The 26,884-nt window shown below is 42.7% G+C and overlaps 2 protein-coding genes across 2 annotated transcripts in view; one reads left to right on the top strand and one right to left on the bottom strand.

The window, feature by feature from the left end:
• Positions 1-3,294, top strand: part of NRAP (nebulin related anchoring protein) — a 47,770-nt gene extending 44,476 nt beyond the window's left edge. The window contains exons 40-42 of the mRNA XM_005416369.2: positions 240-551; positions 795-947; positions 2,144-3,294. Coding sequence (XP_005416426.1) covers positions 240-551; positions 795-947; positions 2,144-2,245 — 567 coding nt within the window. The 3' untranslated portion in view covers positions 2,246-3,294. The remainder of the gene's footprint in view (positions 1-239; positions 552-794; positions 948-2,143) is intronic.
• Positions 3,295-3,837: 543 nt separating this feature from the next.
• On the bottom strand, positions 3,838-25,356 carry HABP2 (hyaluronan binding protein 2). Its single transcript, XM_031061271.1, has 13 exons — positions 25,284-25,356; positions 12,252-12,419; positions 11,887-12,012; positions 10,692-10,799; positions 10,155-10,271; positions 9,710-9,829; positions 8,926-9,097; positions 8,414-8,502; positions 8,053-8,284; positions 7,016-7,161; positions 6,544-6,678; positions 4,894-5,039; positions 3,838-4,014 (listed from the first exon to the last, which is right to left on the bottom strand). The coding sequence occupies exons 1-13, from the start codon at positions 25,354-25,356 to the stop codon at positions 3,838-3,840; spliced, it is 1,809 nt and encodes a 602-aa protein (XP_030917131.1).
• Between the last annotated feature and the right edge of the window lie 1,528 nt (positions 25,357-26,884).

Here is a 26,884-nt window from a genome sequence, read left to right on the forward strand (position 1 = left end):
TTGAGAGATGAGCATTTTGGGCCCCCTAAGTCTTTCCACTCCTTTAAAAATGAGCACAAAAGTAATTCTTCTAAAGTGTCTTGTTAGATTAGGAGATGCGGTTTGATATCAAACAAACCCTTGGTCTTTGTGCACTACAGGAAACATGATTGATAGCCAGAGGAGGATAAGTTATTTCATAACAGAATTTGAAGGTAATTTGAATGTGAAAATGAGATTTTCCTCTGTACTTCCTGCAGTACAAATACAGAGAAGCCTTCCTCAGAGACAGAGGCCAGCAGATTGGATTCCTCAGTGCAAATGACGATCCCAAAATCAGACATGTCCTCAGAGTGGGGAAACTCCAGAGCGACCTCCAGTACAGGAGTGATTGTGCCCTAAACATGGCACAGTTCCAGAGTCATCTCAACCAGCCAGGATTCCTCCATGCCAAGAGAAGCCAGCAGCTTGCAAGCAATGTTAACTACAGGCAGCCCTTGCACCAATACATTTGTGACCCTGAGCAGCTAAATGTGAAACATGCAAAGCAGGCCTACAAGCTGCAGAGTGATGTAAGTGTGGCTGAGTGACATGGTCCTTCCCTGGGCTGGGGGCTGTCTGTGCAATCTCCTTTGCAAACCTTACCTGCCAACAAGATCACCTTGAAAGAATCACAGTCTGCTTGCTAAAATTTAATATTTTGTTTATTATTGACTCTGCTGCTCCTTTATTATTCTCTCTCCTGAATACCCAGGGTGTGGTTTGGTTAGAGCTCAACAAAATAATACATCCTGGTGCATGTTTCATTCTCTCAGATAAAATACAAGTCTGACTTGAACTGGCTCAGAGGCATTGGCTGGACTCCCCCAGGCTCTCACAAGGTTGAAATGGCAAGAAGAGCTGCTGAGCTGGCATACCTTCGGGAAATGGGATTGCTGCAGCCTTCTACTCAGCACAGACCTGGAGCTGTAAGTAGAGCAAACCATCCTTCTCACAAATCCCAACAGCTCTGTTCCTTACCTGCACACATCCTGTCTAACACTTTTGAATGCTCCCTGGAGTCTACAGCTCTCCATATTACCTGAACAGGATATGTGCACTTCCCTCATGAAGCTTTGTGCCTTAGTGTACATCTTAATTTGAAGGAACCATTGAAGGGAATTCAGCAGTGTCATGTCAGGATGTGTTTCCCCCAACTTGTGGATGATGTCAGATCTCCAAGTGTCCTAGTACCTCTGAGGAAAGCAGAAGCAGAGGTAGAAGGGACTCCCCATGGAACTCCCATTCTCTTTTCCTAATTTCATCAGGAGCCATGTGTTACCATGTAATTCAGTGTTGCCATGTAATCTCCACTGGCAGCCGTATTGACAGGCTGGGTGTAGGCTCCTGACAGATAATATGCTGTGGGAGGCTTTGTGCAAAGGGGCAATGCTCCAGTCTCCTCTGCCTCTGTCTAGCTCAAGGTTAAAGATATTACAAGCAGGGATCTTCCAGGCTTTCCTTCTGTCACAGGGATGACTCCCAGTCTGCAGTGTCCCAGCACAAGAGAGCAGAAATCCATACGGGAATCTTGTAGCCCTTACAGTTAGGAACCATTCAGCTACAAGAAAAGAGAAGCACTGCACTTCAAATAATTTGATCATTTAGTTGTTAACTTTGGTAAGAAGTCAAACAATAATCCAGACCAAGAGAACCAGTACATCACAATGATTTACATCCCCATCTGAAAAGTTACTCAGGAAATAAGTGAAAACTATGGTTGAGTAATGGAGGCAGTGGGAACTGCTGTTACTGATAGTAGTAGCAGTATCTTCATAAGTCAAAGGTATGATAATGACCTGATGGTCCCAGGGAAACCTACAGGTGTGCAATCCATGTGGAACTCAGGTGTTTGCTGGTTTGCTTCTTATTTCAAAATAGAAACTAGGACTTGAGCACATTTTGTCCTTTGGTATATGAGGTATCTAACTTACATGAACAGGTCCATTTTTTGCCCTTCTCCACAGCAGAAATTCACTCTATGCAGAACAGTGATTTAGATTTTCCTCACTTTTTTGCCAGTTGTGTAATTTTGAATATGAAAATACTGCTACAGAATAATAGCTAAAACCCTCCCCTATCCACTGGCTGGTTTCACACAATTTTTTGGGTTGTGATTTTGCAGGACCAACTGGAGACAGAAGGATCTCAGCAAGTTGGAGTCAATCCTGATGCTTCAGAAATTCTGCAAGTCAAGAGAAGGCAAATGCAGCTTTATCAGAAGTAAACAGAAACATGACATAACATAAATAGATTTTCATCTTGTCCTGCAAATCATGTAGCTTTTTCAGATTTATGTGAAACACAATAGATGGCATTTAAGAATTTTTGTTTTAAGATGTAACCAAAACATTGCAAATTATAACTGATATTTTTATTTTTGTGTGGATACTTTGTGATTTATCACTGAAAGTATTACAGATTCTGCTATTTATTTTAAGCTGTAAATGAAATTAGTACTAGATGACTGACAGGCTCAGCTTTGTACCATGGATGGTAGAATATGAAATAATTTATATTAATAAATCAGGTGACTCTTATTCCATGTTTGTAATTTTTGGAGATTTTTATGTTCCTTGAATATTGGCACCATTGACCTAAGAGAGTACAAAAGCACAATTCAAGTGGTTTAAGAGATGAACGAGTTGAAGGCCAGTGGGAGAAAAATTATCACTGACTTGCCAAAGGCAGGTCTTCTAGCAGACTCAGGGAATCTGTTCTAGAATATCAGGATGTATTCAGGCCACAATCAATTCTTCAGTTTTTTTCAAACCTTCCGAAGTAAAAAATCAGAATTACTCTTTGCAGTAGTAAAAAATCAGAATTACTCTTTGCAGCTATTGACAGATTAGGTAGCTGCTTAGAGAATGTTGTAAACCCTGGAATTCAAGTGAAAGTGACTATTTAAAATAGTGAGATCACTATTTTAAGAAGCTGACTCTTCACAAACAAGTCTATTCTTTATATCCTGATTTAATACCAATCCCTTGTTTTTCAAATTTTTGTGCAGAATCATTGGGCAAAAGTTACACAATTTGACCGGTACATCTTATGAGAACTCTCAAATTATCCAATGGCTTTAGACAGATTTTTAATAGTATTTAGTACTACTAGCTCTCACTGGTTAAGTACATATAAACCATTGTAGATCTGGAGCATAACATGTAATAATTCTCTAGTCAGAAATAAGGTGGATAATTCTAGTACTGAAAGTTTGTTTGGTTTTTCAATCTGAAATGCATCACTAATAAAATTTGTAGTTATTTACCCACAAAAGTGCTTTTAAAAATAATTGTCCTGCTTGATCCTCTCTCCTCAGGAAATTCCCAATGGCTGCAATCTTGCAAACTCAGCCACATGGTGATTCTTATGTGTGTGAAAAATGGTACTGGCTTTAAGAGCACACACCAATAGCTTTGAGGTGTCAGGGTCCAATGAGTGCACAAAAAACACACCTTAGACAGGAGCATGAGGGGAAGAGGAAATGTCTGGTAGCAGCTGAGCTGGGAGAATTTTCACAGCTAGAAAAGCAGATCTAGAAACATGATATCAGGGTCTTTCATTGTTTGGGGAAGAAATTGAGTAGCTTTACTTTCTGATCTGTTCAGCTAAAAAATGTGAGCTTACTTCAAAGCCCACAACAGAAAAACTGTCACTGACAGTCTAGCTAACACTCTTCAGGCTATTTTCAAGATGGTGATGAGGGATGCCCCATGTAGGCCATGAGAAAATATCAGCAATATTTTTTGTCAAAGATGAGGGAATGAATAAAACCAGTAAAACTCTCAATCTTACCGTTTGTCATTCCAAAGCTCTCTCCTACTGACGTGACCTCGATGAATACTGAATTACAGCATTAATCCAACTGGTGAATTTTGTCACCTGGGTATAAACTCCTGGCTTGTTTTTTAACCCACATCCCTCACCCCAGCTCACAAGGCCATATACGTAGTAGGAGCCATTTGCTACACAAGTCAGTGGGCCTCCAGAGTCTCCCTGAGGAAGGAAAGCACACATGTTCAAAGCATGAAGCAAAATAGTAACCAAAATCAGAATGCTTCTCTCTCATCACAAGACTTTGAAGCTATAATGATGTTTTTTTCCTGACAGATGTACCATCAGATGCTGCTTAGCCCTTAAGTGGACTTGCAGTTCTGTGATCAAGTCAAATGATACCAGACTTTTTGGCTGTAGGTTTTAATTTTTTTTTCTGGTCTGTGACATAAATCTGACAAGGTCACATGAAATTTCCCAGGTGTGAAAGTACCAGGAATTCAGATCCTGAACTCAGAAAGATAGAGATGGGATCCCTGGCATTAATGAAAACTCAAGCTCTCTCACACTCCTCAAAATAGCCTTATTCTGAGTTGCTTACTTGAATTTTTTTTTTGTTGTTTTATTTCTGATTTCTATTGCAAAATATGTTTTACAGTGGTAATTTGCACCTTAGGAAGTGTTGTCCAAACTGTTTCCTACCTTTCAATGGTATAAGTATGAACTTGTTTTACATTTGTGTTAGCTGTAATGAAAAGAAACATCAATACTGACTCCCTGCAAGTGTTAGCTCTGATAGTGAAAATCAGATTAGAATTGCCAGTCAAAGTAGAGGCCATAACAAAACTGAGGGGAAAAAAGAACAAGTTTTCAGGTTATTATGACAAACTGCCTCAGAAGTCTCTTGATTCCACAGATCTGCCTGTAGGTGACACTGGCAATATTAGCTCTAAGGATGTACAGCTCAAAGTGTACTGCAGAAAAGCTGTTGAAATACACTGATGTGAGAACAGGTACATATGCAGCACATTGCCAAAGTTCTGCACAGCCTGACTCTTTACACAAAAAAATTAGTGTTCAAGTACAGAAAAAGCCACACACCTGACAAGAATCGATTCCGGGTTTCCGAAGACGTCCTGCACAAAACATGCTATCGTCCAGTTTGTCATGATGTATGTTGGGTTCATTGCATTTCCTCTGCGAAATCAGCCTGACATTGGCATCTAACAGCTGATGGGATGGGTCACCTACGGGATGTGCACCAAAAAAGTGGAGTCACTTTCTTCCCATTCCTGTCATAATTTGTCTTTTATTCAAAATACAAGCTTCCTTGGCAAAAAAATAGGATAGGGGAAGAGAAGGGGGGATGATGCATGTTGTAGCCTGGGAAGGAAAGAACTATCTGGCTGAAATGATAAGTTTCCAATGAGCTGGAACCTGAAGTTTTACTCAGGACAGAGCTGTTGTCTAAATTAAAGTTAAGTCAGGTATTCAGAATTTGGTTCCAATCAGCTCTCTCTGTGTAATCCCGCTTTTCTGAGGTGCTGGTTGTCAGCAGCTCCCAGAGGCCCCCGTGGGACTTTGAGCTGCTCAGCACTTCTCAGACTGGTTCTATTAGATGCTTTAACATGCAAGCTAATGAAACAGATGAAAACTGAAAATCATACAATATTTAAGGGCAATGATTAATTACAGTGAATCTAAAGACATAACTTGACATCTAAAGGCAATAGCCTTAGTTTCAAAGTACTACATCTGTAGATAATTAAAGGTGGTTTATAAGTTTGGTTCTGCTTGAGTTTCAGGAAATATTCCATTTCTGCAGTGATTTCCTGAAATGCTAATAATAGCTCTGCTCAAAGAAGGAGCCATTTAGTTTGAACACATACAGGGTACTTGATATTCTTTGTTGGGGGGAAAAGCCATAAAATCCCCCTTACCCTTTTTAAGAGGGACTTTATTTGGAACTTTAAAAAAAGTCCATTAAATTCTGTTGGTGCATTCTGATCAAATGAACACACTTGTCCCTTGTGGAGTTCAATGGGAGTTATGTGAAGGGAGAATTCAGTCCCATGGATTGTATCAGGCTGTTTCAGTCACTAAGCACTAGGACACCTACTGCAGCCTCAGTGACAGGTTTTCCTTCTGCTGCTTCACAGCAACACATCAATCAGAACATGAGAAAATGCATTTTTCAGAAAATTGCCATTACACTTTTTTAAGCATAATAATTTCTCCCCTTAGGATTTACCATGGGCAAGAAAGGTTTTTGGATAGAGCTGGTTGAACTTGAAAAGCTTGGGAATTTTTTTTTATTTTTCAGTACATCTGAAGGTCCAGATGCTGCTTCCAAAAAGCTTTATCTGACCCAATGGGCTGGAAAAACATGTGAAAATTCCTGTCTTTCTTGGTGCTGTCTTGAAGCACACAAGCTATACGATAGCCTCTCTTGATACTTCCTTGCTTCTGTAGCTGGCTTCAGATGAAACCATGACATGGAGAGTTGGATGGCAGGCTAAAAAATGCATCAGGCATCTTATCAGAACTCTGACAGGTTTGGTTGATTTATCAGTTGGAGATTTCTGCTAATGAGTAATTTTCATGGCATGGTTTAGCTGAATTTATTTTTTAATTCCATGTCTTGGTTTCACCAGTGTCTAGTTCCTCATTTGGGTCTGGAAATTGCTACTGAAAGTAGCAGCCCACCTTGCCACTGGAGTACCCACCAAAATCCTGTTAGCCCACAAGTACCTGTCTCTGTGTCACCCCATCCAGCAATGAAGCAGGAAGTTCCAGCAGGAAGGAAGAAGTCTGGGAGACATGCTATTTTCACATACTTTGTTTCCACTGCGCAGTAGCCATCAACAGGCTGCAGTTTAAGCAGTGCTGGAGAGGAGATAAACAATAACAAAAATATTTGGAGCTAATTTTGATCCCTAACTATTGTTAGCAGTTGTTACCATGCCAAGCTGCATAAACCCAACATCCCATTTTCCCCCCTATGCTGGACCTGTTCCCATTGTTTGTTCCTCCTGAGCAGTGACTTCTGCCTGCCCATCACAATTTACATCCCAAGATTCAAACAGGTCTAGGTCAAAATTTGGCCTGATTATTTCCAGAGCATAGCATCAATGAGAATATTACATTCACTTTGGTGGGAGAGAGGCACTTCAAACAACAAAGGTTGGAGGTGAGCCACGTGAGTATCAAATAAAGGATTTACCGATATCATTGTATAGGGCACGACCCATCTCCTCTCTGTATTTGTCATGTAAAATTACTTCCACTGCATCAAATATTTGCTCATGATCCTCTTTCTTCTTGAGGTTTTGCTTGCCAAGGGCTACTTGGATCTTTGTTTCTAGGTTTCTGGGGGAAAAAAAAAGTCATTTATATACAGACATATTTTATCAGTGGGGGTACACTTTTAGTAACAGGAACTCACATATTTCTTCCTGTTGTAAAGCTTGACTAGAAGATTTCCTAAAATCATTATAGGAAGGCTTAGATAGGAAAGTAGTGGTATTGGAAAATGCTTGTTCTCTTAACTTGTCGCAATCATGAAATAAAGTGATTTTGAGCTGCAATCAGCTGTAATTAAGCTGATTTTCTTTGCCTTTTAGGGCAGAGCAGCAGCGTGCACAGTCTATTACTGTGGCAGTGATGACGAGGGGCAGCTCATGTAGCCATGGCAGTAAAGTTGCTTGCCATTGTCTGAGCATATTTAAAATTATATGTGTTGAAATTATTTCCAGTCTGTAATCTACCTGTTTCCTAGGGTGATGGTTTCCAACTGATTCAATACAAATGTTGGAGGAAATGTAGTATTCTAAGCTAGCTAATGCAGAAAAAAATTAAAGCTATGCACATATTTAGACTGTTTTGAAGAACTTAATTCTGATGTAATAGGTGATGCTGCTTATGGCATCCCAATATCTCCTGAGGTTTGCATAGAGTTCTTTTACACATTGCAAAATCTTCCCTCCTTTTTTACTTTCCTCCTTTTTTCCTCTCACACAACTTTTTTACCTCATTTTATTTAAGTGGGGACTAAGTTTGTTATTTCAGCAAGCACCATTTTCAAGTATATAAACATTTTAATGCAGGTATTATTTTTTTCCCTGTCCACATATATGTTTTCCTTTCAATTTGACTCCCAGCAATCATTTTGATTGCAAATATTTTGGATACCAAGCTGCCTTTACTAGCCCTCCTGATTTTAATACATTTGTCTACCCTAATGATAGGACATGCACTTACTCAAGGCAGTGTGCAGCAGTAAGAACCCAGCATGATTTAATTAGCACTCCACCACAGAAATGTTTATTCCCATCTGGAGTCTGTATCTGCAGAGATGCCATCCAGGGATGTTTTCCAGCTGTAGCCTTGGATCCACCATAGATCTTCTTGAGTGTCCTACGAACTTCTGGTTGTCCACATGTTTGGAATACTTCAGGGGGGTCTGTAGGGGGCTCTGTCGGGGTCTCTTCAGCTGAATTGGAAGAGACAGCAGATGTATAATGCAGAGTTAGTATCAGACTGGAAGATTTAAGCAGCAGGGAGTCACCTGCTGCTCTAGACCACCTACGTGCTGCCAAATCACTTGATTCTAATTCTTTACCCGCGCAGAGTGAAACATCACAGTATTCCCAATCCACTTCATTATTTTTCCTGATGTAGCACCAGGGTTTTTCATCCTCATCAGGATTCCTGAAGGGGACAGTTGAGAGAATCAGCCAGCAGGAATGGGGAAATCTCCATGAAACTAGTGAAGGAGCTGAGGATTCTTAGGAAGAAGCTTCATGTTCCCATATGGGAGATGAACAAAAAATAATATTTCATAAGATTGACAAAGAAGATGCTGGAGCGAGGCATAAAGTACTGCCATATTACTATTCCCTATCTTAGCCATAAGAAAAATGTGAGACTGGTTCAAAACAAAGAAGGCAGCTTCTGGAAGCCTCATATCAGCATGGTTAGAGAAGGTATCTCTAACATTTTGGTGTTTTATGGGCAGACAGTGTCTAAAAAGATGGGAGATCTTAACACCATTAGTTTCTCAAATTCATGAGCAGTTTGTCCTCAAGGATCTCTTTGATACAGACCTCTACATCTGCTTCTTCAAAATATTACCTGCAGAAGTTGTGTTCACCAATGCCATATGAGTCAGCATCCTCCATAAAGGCATTAAAAGGATGGTCCAAGAGATGGTGGGAATTCCAGTGCAGGCAGGTCCTGCCATTTTCTGCTTGGCTCACTCTACCTCTATAAGTAGAGGAGTCCTCTTCATAACAATCATTTGGTCCTGTAGAAAGACAATGACTGAAATGAAATTATGAAAATGATTTTTGTGTTGTTCCTTGCTCAAAGTGGTTCCTCTTCCTTCCCTTCCTCGTCCTGCATTCATTTTATGGAGGATCAGAAGTACCTACTGGGCCAAGTAATTATGTTCCTTATTGTACACAGGGCCAGAAATTAGAATAATGTCCCAACATCTGTCCATCTTCTACCTTGACTGACTTCAAATGTCACCCATCAGAAGTAGTCCCCTCAGCCTGGGGAGTCACAGGCAACTGGGGGGGCATCTTCACTACATCAGATTTTGAATGTTTAAGGAAATCCCAACATTACTTCTCTTTGTGACGTGTAACCTCTGGGGACCCCAAAGCACACTTAGAAAACACCAAGATGGGAACTCTTTCAAGCCCCTTTGCCAGCAGTAGCTGCAGAAGTCAGCCTCTTCCTCTGATCCACTCTCCAAGATCCCTGGTGCCCCGGTGTAGTCAGGCTCTTGGAGCAGTGACAGGAAGTCACCACAGGATGCTACAGGAATAGCATCAGATGGTCTGGCTGCAGGGGGAAGCCAGCCCCTGGCTCCCTGGAGGTTCACCCCTCTCCCTGAGGGGGTGTGACATACCGATCTCGCAGAATCTCCCTCTGAAAGGTTCAGGGCACTTGCAGGTGAATTTTGATCTGTATCTGTTCCGTATACAGGTGCCTCCATTTTTGCAAGGGTTTGGGCTGCACTGTTTGGATGCTGTCAATGTGGAAAACACAGAACAACCTTGTCAAAGTGCTGAACACTACACAGCCTCTCGCATGCCCAGTGGAAGCTGGGGAGAGCTCCCACTCAGCCTCTTGGCTTTGAGTTCTCATGAAATCTTGTAAAACACGTATCTCTGGGGGTTTTACCAGCTACTGAACCACCACCCTGCAAACCAAGCACAACTCATCACTGGCCAGTGATGGATGGGAGCTGCAGCATTACTAGGGAAGGATCACCCTCTGCAGTGGGTGATTTCCCACTGCAGACTGGCCATAGTGCTGTCCCCACCACAATTTGTGCCCAGCTGAGTACTCACCGCGCTGGCAGGAGGGTCTCTTGTAGGGAGGCTTGCAGCTGCACTTAAAATAAGGTGGGGTTAATATTACCAGGCAGTCACCAAAGTGGCAGTTCTTCTCCAGACACATGTCCTCCACTGTGGAAAACACACATAAAGTACATCATCAACATTTGTGTGTGCACAGGAGCTGTGCCCTTGCAGGGATCATGGGAAGATACCTTCCCTTGACACTCTAAGGAAGCTTTCATTTGGCACATGTGGACTTGGGGTCTCACTTCTTGTTCAGAGCATCTATGGCAAAAAATCTGTGGTACCAGTGAGCAGCTCCCCACTGCCCGCTTTGCAGGGCATAGAGGAGCACTCCCTGCACTCCTGCAGTTTATTTCACTGGATGCTCTTTAGACAGACTTTGGTCTGGATGAGGTCCTAAGAACTGTGGACATGACTGCTCTGGGCTGTCAGAGCACCCAGCTCAGCAAACAGCGGGTTTATAAAGTTGCAACAGTAGCATTACCTACCAAAGTGAGGAGTGTAGGTTAGCAAAAGAGCCATTACCTTTTTCACATGTAGTCCCACCGTATGGCTTGGGGCAGTGACAGCTGAAGTCACTTCCCTTGGCTTCACACGTACCACCATTCTTGCAGGGGTTGGAGTAGCATGAGTCTGTAGAGGTAAGGATGGAGATCCTTCAGCATCTCAACGTTCACCACCTGCTTTTTCTTCTTGCATTTTGTGGTTGCCAGAGTCTGTCTTCCTTGGCACAGCATCCTCTGTAACAAGTGCTGTGCTTGTGCATCAACTCAGCACCCACAGGAGTGGTATGAGGTGCTGCAGAGTTTGTTCCAAGCTGCAATGGCTCATAGCTTTGGGTCTGGAGATCCTCTACTCCCCTATTACAGAGTTGTAATGAGGCAAGTCCCTTCCTTTGATCAGAGACAGATTTGTCTCTGTGGCATTGCCTCTGGCTGTCTGCCTTCATGGACTGAGTCTGGAGCGATGTGGATTTGGCAATGTCGTATTTGGAACATAGCATTAATCTCCCCTGGAAAAGCCATCCACTACCATTAGACTCTACCATACCTCTGGGTGGCTCTGGCTCAAGGGAGCTGGCACCTGCTGAAAGTCACTTGTGTGCTGCTTCTTACACTGTGCTCAACATCTCCACTGCAGTCCAGGCTGCTAGAAGCAATTGGTATTGGAGACAGCCCAAAGTCAGCTCTGCTGCTTTGTACCAGGGGATAACTTGGAGAATGTTACAGACATCTTCCTGCCTATCCTTTTGAGTCCCCTGAGCAATCTCTAGGATCCTTTCCTGTTCTCCTGAAGTTTGGCAACACAAAAAAATGAAAAGGAAATAAAACCTCTGCAACTGATAAAAGAAGAAGAAAAAAAAATAAAAAAAAGAAACCTGCTCTACATTTGGTTCCCAGCATAAATACAGAACATATATCCCATGAAAACAGCAATTACATCTTACAGTGTCTATAGACAAATAAGCCTGTGCTTTTTTGTAGTAGCAATCAGAAATGTTCTGCATGATCAGAATCCATCCTGTGAAACCTGGAGATAAAACACAGGATCCTTACAAGAGAAATACAAAGAAGAACACTGCAAATGATTCTCCTAACTCATCCCTTTGATGCAGGCATTTCGAGAGCAGGCTGGCAGCCAGGCCTGCCACACTCATGCTTCAAGCACAGGGTTGGGATTTTACCCCTTCCTTGCCTTCCTGCCCACCCCTGACAAGTACCTGTCATGTAATCGAAGACACCTAAAGATTTCTCCATCCAGCTGAATTCCTCTGAGAGCTCCTGCTGGAGGTTGGTGTCCTGCTTCGCTTCTGTATAGTAGTAGTTCTCATAGTCATCAGTCTCATCTGCAGGGAGGGGTGAAAAGAGAATGAAAGAACAGAGGATTAAAACTGGAACAGGAATTAAAACTGGAAGGAGACAAGCTGTGAAAGAAGTTATTCCTGAGAGGGACAGTACTTTTCCCTTTCAGCTGCTTTGGGATATCAGTGGGTTTAGTGACAATCTTGAGGACCAAAGATGATGTTCAGCTCTTCCTCGGCATAGGCAGAGCTCACCTAGTGCTCAGCATGGCCACCCTGAGTACCGCTGGCCCCAGTGCTGCCCTCGAGGATGCTCCTGAGAGGCACCGGGGCTCTGGCTGCCCAGCTCGCTCCAGTGCTGACTGCCAGGAAGCCGCAGAGGGAATGCAGGCCAGGGCTCTCCAGGCAAAGGCATAAGGAGTTTGGTACCACAGCCAGGGTGGACGATGAGGCTGGTACCAGCACAAAAAGAGATTCAGTCTCCTATAAGAAGAAGGGATTTTCTTTGTCCAGCTGCTTTGCTGACCATCACCACCACTGCTGCAGAGAATGAGGCAGGGCCTTCCCCATCGTGAGGGCCCTGCTGTGTGAGGGGACACAGAGTCCCATCCTGAGAGGAATCAGGGGAAACAGAGTCATCCACCTCCACGACTTTGTGACTTCTGACCCACAAAGCAGCCTTTGACAGCAAGGGCCTGGCACTGCAGCCATGTGCTGTCTGAGGAGCCCATCCCTGCCTCGGCAGCCGTGGCCTACAGGGCCCGGAGCCCTCACGGAGCCCGTGGGGAGCGCGGCTCTGCCAGCCACACAGGGGGTGTTTGATTAAAGTGGACTGGCGGCTCCTGCCACAGGTACAGCTCTTGCCAGTGGAAGCCACTCCAGTGTTTCAAAGACAAGCTATGGTAATGAGCAAAGCTAAGCTACATACAGAGACATTTTAAAAAGCTCTCCCCTAGGGCCGGACCGATGGCCCCATGGATAATGCTCTGCCTTGAACTGATTATCGACTGCATTATCTTAGTTTTCTCTCCTCATTCATTCACTTGCAGCCTTTATCTTTATTCTTTCTTTGCTTCTGAAAAAAAGAAAGAAATTCCACGTTTGTACAATGGATGTTTTATATTTCATATTAAAATAGAACCGTCTTTTTTTCTTCTCTTTTTTTTTTTCTCCTACATACCAACTCTCGTTTCTCACCAAAAAAAAAAAAATAGAGGAAAGTTTCACCTCATTTATTGCTATGTCAAGTCAAGACTCCTTTTCCTCAGCTCATTATTTCCACAGGAGCCGAGTCTCGACTATGTGCAAGTGTTGCAGAAGTGTACGCCTTGCTGAGGAACAGAAGGATCTTGCTGAAAGATAAGGACATTGTCTACACCGAAAAAAATTAAAATTAATGTGATGTAGTTAAGGAAAAAAAACAAAAAGGAAGTTTTGCCTGAAATGCAGCCTCCAAGTTCACTTTGTTGGAGAGGAGATTTTGCAAACGACTTGAGGTTGAGGGAACTGTCTGAAGTAGTCTGATTTTGTATCCCCTGTTTATTTTCAGAATCTTAGAGGGGCATGCTGGCTTTTATTCCACAGATGCTGTCTGAAGGATGGGGTATCCTTTTTTATGGAAAAATATACCTGCTTAAAGTTATGAAGGATGAACGGGGGAGAGATGGCTGAGAAAGGTGGAGTGCAAACATGCCAGCATGCTTTACAGAGGACTCTCATGAGTCAACAGAGGAAAAATTAATGCCCTGCATGAGGACAAATGGCTAAGCCATTGTAGAATCATCTACCCTGGTTTTTAAGCCAACTGCTCTGTGCGTGTTATTAAGAAATGGCACCACTGTCACTTGATTTTTGTTTGGCATGATTTCTCAGCAACAGATTAATCATTTATTAAGATCACTTATGTAATTACTTGACAGGTTATGAACGATTTTTAAGTTCAGCTCTTCTGTAAACAAGGTGGCCAAGATGTAATTCACGAGATTTGGGGGCACAATCCCCCATCTGAACTGATGGGGCAGTTTTGGGAGAGGCCATAGCACACCTGCTGAATTTGGCACCCAGCAGCCCTTGAAGAGGGCAGCTTCAGGTAGAGAGAGCTGAGGTAAAGCAGGCAACCCTGAGCAACCCCCTCAAGGGCTGGCAATTACCATTTCAAGAAATTTAATAGCCAAGGCCTGGAGTTCAGGGTGCATGTGGAAAGGGCTCAGAAGACATCAGCAAAGCCTTTTGGGTACCCTGTCCCTCATGTGGGTATGGGAGTCAGGAAGCTGAGGTTACTACCTAGGAGACCAGCCAAGGTGATGTAAGAGTGCAACAGATCTGAGAAAATGACCAGTTCCTCATTGCTAACCCTCTTCATGAAACTGAGAAACAGACACAGCTCCTGCAGGTCACATGAGTGATGTTTCCCATCTCCCAGCCGCTCCATGTCATCTCCAGCTGCATGAAGCAGTGAAAAACAAAGACCAGAAAACCCTCACTGGGGCATATGATATCAAACTACGAGATGTCTTCTTATTTATCACTTTTTTGACACTAAATAACTATTTGGCTTCCACATGTCTTATTTAAGAAGTGCTCCCATTCCAAATTTTTAAATTATTCATAACAAGCCATAGGTTTAGTAAAGCAAAAACAACACTTTTTTTATCTGAGCACATAATTAAAGCACAAAGTCTGATACACTGGTTGATTTAAACATATTACTAAATCAGAGTGTTCGTTCTTTGTAAGTGCTGGAAAACCTTAACATGCTTAAAAAAGCAGTGATCTGACATTTGTCACTGAAATGTGACTATTACATGAAATTAAATTAGACATCCTGCATGCAAATTTTCAAAGAATAACTTTCCTCTGTGTAGTACAAAAAAACCCCCCATAATTGATAGACAGAGATTGACTTTTAAAGCTTCAAATCAGCTTTGAGGTCTGGGTGATCTTTTAAACTGTACAAGCTTTCATCTGCAGTTTTTCACATTGCCAAGAGCTGTCAATCAAGCGATGGATTTCTGATCAATATCCCCTTGTTCATTAGCTGACACGGGCTCTCTGTTACGGAGAGAACAGATACCCCAATGCCGACAGTCACACTGGTTTCAAAACCTTCCCTGGATCAAGTGATGACTAATGTTCCAAGTGGGAAAGTGATGCATTAGGATGCCATCGGGTGACCTGAATTGCGAGGTAACTTTGTTGGACTGCAGTTGTCAAGATGAGTGATGTGCAGAGTTAAAGCCTATTGCCAACACACATCAAGAGTGCCAGAAAGTACCCAGCATTTATTCAAGCTCTCTGAACCTCTGGAGACTGACTGAAATCTGGCCTAATTTAAGCAGGATGAGTTTTCCTACCACCCCCCTAAATACTTTTTGTCCCCTGCTCTGAGATTATTGCAGTGTTATTTTTATGAGGCTGAAATCCTGACTGTATTTTAAATAATGAGATATTCCCCATTTACTTCTGCAGAGATGAGACCTCACAGTATTTCCTCCCTTCCAAGCAGGCTGTGGCTGGGAGTAGCTGCAGCTTCAGAAAGAAGGGAGACCAGCTAACAACAAAGCCAGAAAGCCTTTCAAATAGTTTTGTGTCTGTTACTTAAAAGCAGTTTTGCAGCACTTTTTTCCTCAGAGGGATGGATGTGGGGTGAAGGGGAATCATGATGGCTGAAGAAGTGGAAACTTTAAGGGGGATGGGAAGTAGGAGATTGTAGGAACAGTGGGGGGACAGATGTAAGGACCATACACCATAAGGCAGGGAATGAGTTAAGAAATTGTTAAAGAGATAAGCTACCATCAAAAGGCAGATCAACCAGTTTGCACAAGGCTATGTAAACCCTGCATCAAGTGCACGACTGTGGCCAAATATTTGCAGAACCCAAATACTGAGCTCAGACATAAAAATAATTTGGAAATTTGTTTTCTACGCAGAGGTTATTAGAAAAGCAACATCAGTCCAAATACCACTGGACTGAACAGGAATGCAGATGAATAATCACTGCATACTAAAATCCACCATATTTTTGTGCAGGAAAATCAGCAAAATGATTGTCATATTTAAGTAGATATGCATTATAAACTCAGACATTGAAATCAAGAGAAGGAAGAGCAAGGCTTACCTGCAAAAATACTAAACTTATCAATAAAACCATAATCTTCTACATGGCCCACATAGACTGTGAAAGGATATACAAATCCTCACACATCCTACATGTCCTCACACAATATTCATCACAGCTTTTCCCTTATCAACATCTTAATGTGACACAGCCTTTAACGATTTTTACTTGTATGGGCTTGTTTCTGAATCTTCTAGCACTTGGGACAAAGCCTTGCAGAGCTAAGTTCCACAGTAAGTTGCATGCTGCAGGGGAAAGTCAGCCTTCATTTATTTGACCTCCAGTTTTGATCCCCAACTATGCTCTTTGTTCATCCTTCTATGAGGTTTGCAGCCCAGCATCATGACCTCTCCTCCAGACCATGGGCCACTGTCACCTACTGGTCCCCAAAGCACATGAAGGCAGAGAGTGACAGAAAAGTCATGGTTTGGGACAGAATTGAGAGTTGCAGGTGTGGTCCAGGAGAACCCTGTGATCAGCTGCGTGTTGATACTGCTGCTGTACCTCTGTTTTTGTTTGCAGTGTGTCAGACACACTCCTGGCTGGGACATGATGCAGCGTTGTCTCCTGCAGCACACGTGGAGGTCTGAAAGCACTCACCATATTACTTGTCCAAAGTCAAACAGACTTTCTGCTTGATCACAGACCATATTTTAAGCACAGGAAGGCTCTCCATGAAGTTAAAATAATTCAGCACTGGGCCCTAGTGAGGGGTCTGGATGAACCAGGTTGCCAGCCTCTCAGCTTTGTGGCAGGCAGAAGTCGAAATGATGAAACTGAAACCACTTACCTTCCATTGTGTTGCCCCAAAGGGAAGAATGGGAAACCTGCATGAGATAATAAAGGTCAGAGAGTCATTTTCTGGATAAAACAGAAGGCAGCACAGAGCTTTGCTTACAGTACAAAGTTCTGTTTGCCCCTAATGTTGGACATCCAGATAAGGCTGTCGCCCTCCTCCCCGCACTTTGGAGCTAACTGACCTAGATTTTTAGGGCGCTTTGAAAAGGGTAACAAAATGTCAACAGCCCATGGGAGAGGTCTGGCTTTTCCAAGCATACGACCTAAGCGGCTGGGCTGGTCTGATTTGGGGCAAACATGACCTGAATGAGTTAAGTTGTCTCTTTGCTTATGAGGTGATGGCACACTGGCTATTTGTCCAACTTCTCTGAGCTGCTGACAGAGGCCACGCTCCAGCTGGCTGCCAAAGCTGGAGGCTGGGAGGTGCCTGGGCATGGCAGAGCAGATATTGGGCAGTGCAGCACTGCCCAGGACCTTACGCCTGGTGCACCCAGTGGGACCTGGACCCCTGAGCTGGAAGGCTGTTAACAATCTTTGGATGTAGGAGAATATTTCTGGCCCTCTCCAGGAGGAAATGCCTTGTGTCCCACCTCCAACGTGGGGCTCCAGCCTTTCCTGTTTGGCTCATGATCAAGGGCAAGCAACAAAAGGGAACAGAAGAAGAAGGAAAACAGCACTTAGCCTTTGAAGAGTGTGAGTGAGGTTTGTCTGAAAGGAAAGGCACTGACTTTACACCAGGACGCATCCCCAGCGTGACAATTTCCGTTTGCTTTTCCTCTTGCTCTAAATCCCAGCTGAGGACAGGATTACCTGCCTGCAGTGAGGATATACATGCTAACAGTGGGTGTGAAGGAGATTTGAAGCTGCTATTCTTCATCCCTCACATAATTTTAGGGAGTAAAACGCATTTCCAAACAATTTAACACACATAGTAAAGACAGCATACACATGCAATTATTATGTGCACCTATGCACTGCTACAGATACAATTAACTGTAAATATATGCCCTGTTTAGTCACACATTAAACACTGAAGAAAGACATTCTTGGATAATGCTGGTTGAGACTAAGAACAAATGAATCAGAAGCAATGAATAAGAAACAGGACAAAATAAAAAGCTCAGAATTCGCATTTGTGAATATTATCTGGAATATATAAATGAACTTTTGCTTCAGGCACCTTTGCATCCCTCATGTTTGAGCCAGGGAGAACAGAAACTCCAGTTCTCCCCTTCCCCACTGACTTTAATGAGAGCAATGTCCCCTGAACCACTCAGCAGAGCCCCTCCCCAGGTGCATTTGAGTGAGCCACACACGTACAGAACTAAATCCTTTGCAGCTGGAAGGACACACATCCTCACACAATTGCCCCTCCTGAATGAGTGTGGAGATGATGGTAAATGAGAAGGCTGTAAAAGCTCTGTCCTTGGTGTATATGTTTCTTGAGTGCAGGTACAGCATTCGTCAGATCCTTTGCCAGACCCCAATGGAGACCACATAAAGCAAAGGTCTAATTGCTCCATTTACAATTAGTGATAGCATTCATCCATAAACACAGACCAAAACAAACCCTGCAAGTGTACTCTTCTCTTTTGGAGGAACAGATGAAACAAAGAACAAGGAAGCAGCACTGGGAGCAGGATGATGCAAGAAACATTTCATCTCGCTCTCCAGCTCTCCGTGCTGCCCTGCTGTTGTGTTTGCCTTATGGGGTTGGAAGGGGTTTGGCTCTGAAAGGTTTGACTGAGTGAGTTTGTCCCTGCCCTGGGGGAAGCCCTTGGCACTCCAGGGAATGCTGGAGTGTTTCAGGCTGAGTGAGGTACACCAGGCTGTTCTTTGCCTCAGTTTCCCCAGCTGTAGGGTGGAGATGACAGTTTAACAATACTCATACCCTGAGAAAATAGGAAAGATGAGAGATGCAGCATTGTGCTACGCTACTTTCTTTCCCAGGCTATTCACCTGCTGCTCTGTCCAAACATGGGTAGAGCTGACCACAGAAAGGCAGCTACCCTAAACTGCCTCTTGCAATAAAGTGGTGCCCTCAACGATGTGCAGGTTTACAGTATCACCCTTCAGAGCGGGCAATGGCTTGGTGGCTGGTGACTGAGTCTCAGATTTTGATTCCTGCTTTTGGATGAAAGCAGTCTGCTGCCACAATATAAATATTACTGGGAACAAAGGCTTCTGGAGCACTCAGCATAGAGTCCAGGAGTTAAACACAATCTTTACTGTAAAGCTCCTGCATCTCCTTTTGTGCTGCAGCTCTCGCTCCTCGTGTGCCTGTCACAAGCTGCAGCAGCAGAGCCACAGGGGACAAAACCTCTGGCAGAGCTGACTTCTCAGCATGGAGAGTTTTCTCCTCTGTCCTGGGGTCCCCCGGACCACTCACCAGCCCACACTGGTTTTGAAGCAATTTCACCCCTGCTAGCCAGGAGAGGGCCAAATTTTCACTTTTTGACTCATGGCCTGAAGCTTGCCACGGTGGTGTGCAGCACAGGAGGAGGAAGAACTCACTCCTTCCCTCCTGTGTGCTGGAGCTCTCCCCTTCATCCCCTCCAGGAGAGGATGGGGGATGCAGGATGTTAGAGATGGATACAGAAGAAGGCTGTCAGGAGGGATGCACAGGATGGGGGTCCGGGAGGGGGCTGCAGGGGCAGAGAAGGCAGGGCCTCCTGCCTGCAGTGCCGTATTGCTCGTGGCCAGCAGAGGAGGATCTTGTCCTTCCGACGAGGTGCAACACTGAGCCCAAGGAGGAGCAGGATTTGAACAAAAGGAAGGGGGGCGGGGGGAGAAGAAATTAGACCGTGGGCTGGTTTCACCAAACGGTCTCCTTGCTGCAGCTCGACACCGATACTTTGTGTGCTCTCTCAAGGGGGAATAAAATCACTGGATTCTGTTCATAGCAGTTCTGCAGTGATGAGGGACAGAGCTGCAAGTATTTGCAGAGAGCAATTTTAAATTTTACTACATCAGTCTCATAAAAAAGAAACTCTATCAAAAAAAAAAAAACACCACAAAAGCCCAACAAAGCCCAACAAACCCAAACAAACAAAAACCCCCCCAAACAGTAAAAAGGAAAAAAAGCTAGGAGGGACATTTTACATGGGTACAGTGCACTGCTGACTATGGAGCCAACTACATTTATAGATCTCCTAGAAAAAAATTGTGAAATTCAAAATATCCTAATTTCACCTGATCTTTGTTGTATTTTAACAAAGCCCAACAAACCCAAACAAACAAAAACCCCCCCAAACAGTAAAAAGGAAAAAAAGCTAGGAGGGACATTTTACATGGGTACAGTGCACTGCTGACTATGGAGCCAACTACATTTATAGATCTCCTAGAAAAAAATTGTGAAATTCAAAATATCCTAATTTCACCTGATCTTTGTTGTATTTTGTCACTGTAAAGATTAGTACTTTACTAAAAGTTCACTTCTTCAAAAAGAACCTTCAAAATTTTGCTAAATAGATTTTTGTACTAATTACATTGCACATACATGATACATGCAATTTTTCCATTTCAACTCCTTAAGAAAGAAAGACCAATGAAATGTAATAGATTCAAACAGAATAGATGTAATAGATGACAGAACCAGGAGCTGTCTTTATCTCAGGATGGAATCCTATGGCTCTTTCTCAGACAAAAATGTCCAGTTAATCTCTAGCAATTCTTTCTGAACAGACCCAGGAAGATTCGGCCCCAAATTCAAGGGAAGTTATTTATGGCTGCCAGGGCCATTCTCCAGTTGAACTGTTTATTGTGTCCTGGGTACTTTGCTACCTCTTATTGCAGCAAAAATGAATCACTAAAACACTAAGGCAGGTGGAGAAGGAGAGCAAAAGGTAACAACCCATGGCTATGCTGTGAATTTACATCTGTGCAAAACAGACTTCCAGAGAAAACAGTGAAATCACTCAAGCTTGCATGACAGAGTAGCAAGAGAGAAAAAAATTAGCCCTATACATACACAGACACTGCAACAAAGCACTAGAGGAATTCCAGTATGAAACTGCATTTGTAGGAATTGGCTTATTCACTCAATTGCATTAAGTCCTGCAAATTCTCTTGCAACTTGTCATGAAGTGGCCTCTGTGGCAGAAAAACAAAGATTATGCTTTCGTTTGTTCATCTGTGCAGTCACTGCTTTGCAGCCAAGAAGGAGGTGGCATGGGGTTGAACTGGAGAATGAAGATGGATATTTGATCAACTTCCATCCACAAGTGACACAAGCCATGAAGGAGCCACGAGGGCAGACACAGCTACTGCCTTCTCGTAGTGAACCCCTTGATCCTGCTGACAGCTCTCAGTAGGAACCTTTGTCTGGGCTGCTTGCCAAAGGAGGAGGGAATCGACAGTTCTGATGCTCTTACAATCGGCCAGATTTTTGCCTGCAACCATCTTGGGTAGTGACAGTCTTTGAACTTCAAGGGAAAGTGGCTTTTCCAGCAATGACATTGTATTTCTCAGCCAAGGCCATGGTTGCAGGATAATGAAAGCAGGGCATATTATCATCTGGAGCACACATGCAACACATGTTGTGTTTTTAGCCTGGGAAACCATTCTCAGAAAGGATTCCACGAAAACCTCTGAGCTCTTCACTTCTAACAAGACATCTCCTGCCTCCACAATGAACTGTAATTTGGGCATCAGAGTAAATGGTGTGTTCCTTATCAACCAGTCCCAGAGTACCCAGAGAAGTTCACACTTAAAATCTTTATTTTGCTGATTATTTAGTGGTGAACCTTTCCCATGGTAGCTCCTGATACAAGACCCACAGGGATCCAAAAAAAAAGTCAAGACCCTTCGGAGGCACCACTGAAACCAGCTTGGTCCTCTGCTCAGGAGTTGCCTGCTCCTGTTTTCCAAGAGATCAAAGTTTCCAAATTAATCTTTGCTCTGTAAGTGGTGGCCTGGTAGCAGCTGGATGTTTTCAAAGCTCACTGGTGATTGAAGTGCACTCGCGCTCCCAGGTGAAAAATGGGGTCAGCCTCGGATGCCACAGCACAGGAAAGCTACAAAATGTGTTTCAGGGGGCTGCAGGAGCCAGCTAGTCACACTAACAAGTGCCTGTGCTATCAAACACTCCTGCAGCCAGTCCTGGGAATGCAGGTTATACTGCTAGACTTAAAGCTTATGCAAAGTCATTAAGTCCCTTTAGTTACACGGGATATCAACCTGCACGCTGCAGGGCATAAGCTGATTGCCTTGGGGGGTCAGCGAGGAACGCTTCCCTCTCTGAGAGCACCGTGCAAAATTAGCTGGGGGCGCTCCCAGGGCTTTGTTGCTTTCCTGCTGCATCAGGCAAATTTAGGAGAGCACTGCAGAAGGGCATTACACCTGATGGGTCACAAATCCAGGAGGGCTTGGCAGCATTCGCTTCTCTTCACAGTGATCAGCATAGCGGATCGTGAAGCCCTGTGTCCGTGGTGCAGCCCTGCAGTGAGGGTGAGGGAAGCAGCAGTGGGAGTTTACAACAGGAATGGATCCCTTAGGGGTTAGAAAAAGATGTCAGACAGAGTTGACTTTGGAACACCCTAAAATGTTGGTCTCCAAGCACCTGAGGCGAAGAAAGACCGGCACTGCTGGCAACAGCATCCTCTTTCTGTGGGCCAAGAGCTCTCCATAGGTCCTTATGATAAGGGTTTCTTTTTTTACAATTGTTTGATCTTAATGTGATACTTTCATCCTTTCCTTTCCATTACTAAGTGCACTTGGTTATTGGATTGGGCAAGGCTTGTGATTTCAAAACACTTTCCATCACAACTAAGTGGACATCAATTTTTTGAAGTTGCAAAATATTCAGTGAAGAGCCACCTCTGCTACTCTGACCCTTGCAAGGCTTCCTCCCTGCTGCCAGGGACAGTGAGTTTGCAGGGATATCTGGTACAAGGAAAAGGCCTGATCTGAACACCTGTAGATTTAAAAATAACTTTTCTTCCTGCAAGCATGTGCTGAATCACTTTAGAGCACTGTTAAGTGGGAGCTGCATGCTGGTGTATGGGAAGAGCTGTCACTGGAATGTTGTGGGATCCAACTTTCTATTGTCCTGTTCCAGACTTCTCTAGCCCAGCTCAGCACAACATTTAGGCACGGCATTTAAATCTGAGTGCATTCCAGAAAAGTTGTTTCAGTACAAGTCTGGATAACTGAGGATACACATTTCAGTTGCAGCAGAGTTCTTTGGCTTTCTCTTTGACTAATTAAGGAATACTTATCAATACAATAACTTGATGGCAGGCAGATTTCTGCTACAGTATCTTGCTGAGCAGAAGTGGAATGAAAAGCAGGGGCAAAAAACCCCAACCCAAGAAGACCTGCCATGTCTGTAGACAATCTTTGGTGCAGTTGCATCACAGATGCTAAACTAAAGGACCAAATTCAGTGCTCACCATGCAGCTTTATGCCTTTTATGGAAATAGTATGCATTCATGCAGATGGGATCAGTTTCTTTTCAGGTAGTATGAAAGAATTGAATGAAAATTTTTGTCTTAGGATTCTGCTCCAAACCTGTCAGATCCATGAATGTCCAAGTATTTTCTTGTTCTGTTGTGACTGACTCAGCATGAACTACTGCTTAAACCCATGTTTGACTTCTGCTATATTTCACCAATGGTATTTGTTTATCATCTTATTACTTCTAAAACCAGGTTCAAATAAAAATGATAGTTAGTTCTAGAAAATGATGAAAATATGAATTTAAGGGTGGTTTCAGCAAAGTGCATCTATTATCTTTTCATTCAAGCTATTTCAGTGCAACTTTTTCTTCAGGATAAATCATTAAGACAAAAATATCCTCTCATAACTTGTTTGTCATGCAATGGTCACATCATGGCAACTCATTCCTTCTTTTTTTTTTTTCTGGGATCCATGCCAAGTGCTAAGCCAGAAAACCTTGTTATATTAATTATGGAGAAAAAGCATGTTTTATTAAAAACTAGCCTGCTGAATATTCTGTCGTGCTGCTTTTCAGTGACAGCAGAATTGCTTTTGCATTTTAGCACTGTTAATGAATTTTCAGGGGCAGGGAGAGATATACTCTACATTTTCCATAGCAATTTTTAAAGCAAAGTCAGATTAGGATTGTCAAAGCATTGAATCAATCTAACACTTAGGACTCGTTAGAAAAAATCTGGGCAAAACTTCATGTTGTCTAAGACTGGCCCCACATCTTCCTAACTGAGCATGAATTAGCATTGCCCAATTCATGATGAGCTTATTTGTATTAGATAGGGTTACCACAAAGTGTGTAAAACTGGCATTTAAGTACCCTAGAGCTGATCCCCTCAGTAAGATGCTACATCCATACTGGACCAAGTGTGGCATGGGTCCTGGTAATACACTAATTATTAATTACTCTACTGAGTTGTGAGAATCACTGATCTCAAATTCCAGACTTCTATAAAAAAATCTATGCCCTATTAAACAGGCTCACTATATATTTTTCCCAAAGAATTCAATTTAAACATGTCAACATCTGAATTTTTGCAATTTATTTCAGTAAATATGAACCTGCACACATAGGGAAAGCCACTAAGAAAGCAGATGTTTTAAAGAACTTCAGATTCCTTCATGAGAAAATCTACTTGATTGCTTGGAAGAACAAAAGAAATTTTTTTAAAACTGACTTTTAACATTCCTTTGATTACAAGTCATTCTTCCAGTCTTCTTTAAAGACAAGATGAATAGATGTAGGAAAGTACATCAAGCTCTGCCAGAGCAGAGCTCTGGTCACCCCTAGCTGTGCTGAATATTTTGCCATTAACCTTCCTCCCACATTAGCAACAACGATAATTCAGTCATTCAAAACATATGACTGGGGGAATTTCTACCTTTTACAGAAGAGTTTGCAAAACTGCCAAGGCAGGACCTACCTGACCTGCTTAATCAGACATTTAGGTCCTTCAGAATGAAGACTAGAAATGAGGAAGAAAGTTTTGATGGTGAGGGAGGTGAGTCAGTGGCACAGGTTGCCCAGGGAGATGGTGGATGCCCCATCCATGGAAATACCCAAGGCCAGGCTGGATGGAGTCCTGAGCAACCTGCTCTAGTGGAAGATGTCCCTGTCCATGGCAAGGAGGTTGGAACAAGATGATCTTTAAGGTGCCTTCTAACCCAGAACATTCTATGATTTTAAGATGAGTTGCCCATGCTGCAGTCCAGGGTTTTGGAGCATTTCTTTGGGACCAGGAGAGGGACCATGCTCCCCACCACAGACCACCAGCAATGGTGTGGCCACTCACTGTACCCAGGAAAGCCATTCTTTGACACTGTAGATGTCTGCTTCAAAAAAGCCCGTGGGGCTTCCCTCTTATGTTGCATTAACTTGGTCACCTCAGTGGCCTGAAATGGAGATACAGCAGAGCTGGCACACAGAAAGAAAAGGAGAATAAAAACATACTCACGCCCAAACATGTGGTCCCTAGGAGAATAACCAGTGGAAGAACCTGAAGTGTCAAAGCACTGTTAACCATCCTCGTTTTTTTCTTGAAATTAGCTTTTCTTCTTGCCTATGATTTTTCAGACAAGTCACAGTCTTCTGAGGCCAAGCTAATTCAGTGCAAATAAATAACCATGCTTCAAATATTGCTTAATGTTCAACAGATTGCCCTGATCAAATAATTGCATCCTTTCCAGATAATCACTGCATTGACCACTGGCAAGTGTTTCAAATCGGTAAGTAACAAGGATCAGAACAGTATAAATTAAAAATAAAAACAAGCATTTACCTTGTGTTAGAATTATCTTTCAACTATTATTTTAAACTGGAAAAAAGTATGAATCATACCTACTTCTCTCTCACCTGAAAAACAGCAAGATCTTGTTACATAATATATGATTTTTAAAAACATCGAAGTGTGTTATTTGATTATTTTCTAAATTTCAGACATGAATCAGAGTTCATGTTCTCAAGCTTTATTCTACTAATGTGAGAACCAGGATTTATCATTTTTTTAATAAAAAAATCTAAATTCTTGAGTAACCTTTATTCTCCTGAGGCTGAAGCATTTGTAACAACGGTAGCAACTCGGGAAATCAGAGAATTTCTGCAAGAATAAACAACCCCCTGTTGCAGAAATGCTGACAAACTTTTGCTGATCAGATATTGTTTGTGGTGCATGTCACAAAAACAAATGGAGCAACCATTCTTTCTCTGAGACAGTTTAGAACCTGAAAAGGAAGAAAGTGATAGAAATAGTGTCCACATGTTGAAATATGAGGCAGAAAACAGTGAAATCCCAAGGGCTTCAAAATTTCCCATCCTGAATGTGATTTTGTGGTGAGCACTTGATTACAGTGACAGGTGTTGAAATTTGGATGCCAGAGAACTTTGTTTCTGATGATTCCTTGCTCTGGAGCATGAACATTCCTAAAGGAGATTTCATACACCAAAAATACACAAAGAATTTTGGTATCTCGACTATGCCACATGTGCATACCTCAAGCAGGTGCCTACAAGCAATATGGGTTTGAGTCAGTATGTTGGTGGCCAGCCACAAATAGAAGTTTATGAAATTCCAGATTCTTTAACTAGTTAGAAAGACAGCAAGATAAAAGCAGTTAGATAACACATGACTTTATGTAATGTGTCCTTGAGTAAGCTGATTTGCACTGAATTTTAATAGAGCCCTGATTCATCAAATCTCAAACAGAATTAAGGTATGGACTGGATCCTAATAACATCATGCTTTATATCCATGAAAGATAAATTAAAGGATGCAAAACTGCTATTGACAAACATTGATTATATGTACTTTGATGGACTTTGAAGTTGTGCCAGATGCGTCTTATCAGCCTCCGAAGTTTTCTTTTCAATCTCATTGCATAAGGCTTTTACTTTTTAATTATTTTTTTCCTTAGCCTCTTTGATCAAGAAAAAATGTAGATCATATTTGTGTGATGCTATTTCCTATGCATTTTATTTAGATATGCCCTTGTGCACAGCTCATGATATGTAAAAAAATGTTACATGGCACCTAGTGATCTTACCCTGTCATCCTG

This window comes from Geospiza fortis, unplaced genomic scaffold (genome assembly GCF_000277835.1).
Source record: "Geospiza fortis unplaced genomic scaffold, GeoFor_1.0 scaffold130, whole genome shotgun sequence".
Classification (NCBI taxonomy): domain Eukaryota; kingdom Metazoa; phylum Chordata; class Aves; order Passeriformes; family Thraupidae; genus Geospiza; species Geospiza fortis.

Coding starts and splice junctions, on each gene's coding strand:
- HABP2 (XM_031061271.1), bottom strand. CDS start 25,356: ATGGTTAACAGTGCTTTGACACTTCAGGTTCTTCCACTGGTTATTCTC. Junction 12,420..25,283: donor GACCACATGTTTGGGCGTGA/GTATGTTTTTAT, acceptor TGCTGGTACCAG/CCTCATCGTCCACCCTGGCT. Junction 6,679..7,015: donor TGCCCTATACAATGATATCG/GTAAATCCTTTA, acceptor TCTCCTCTCCAG/CACTGCTTAAACTGCAGCCT.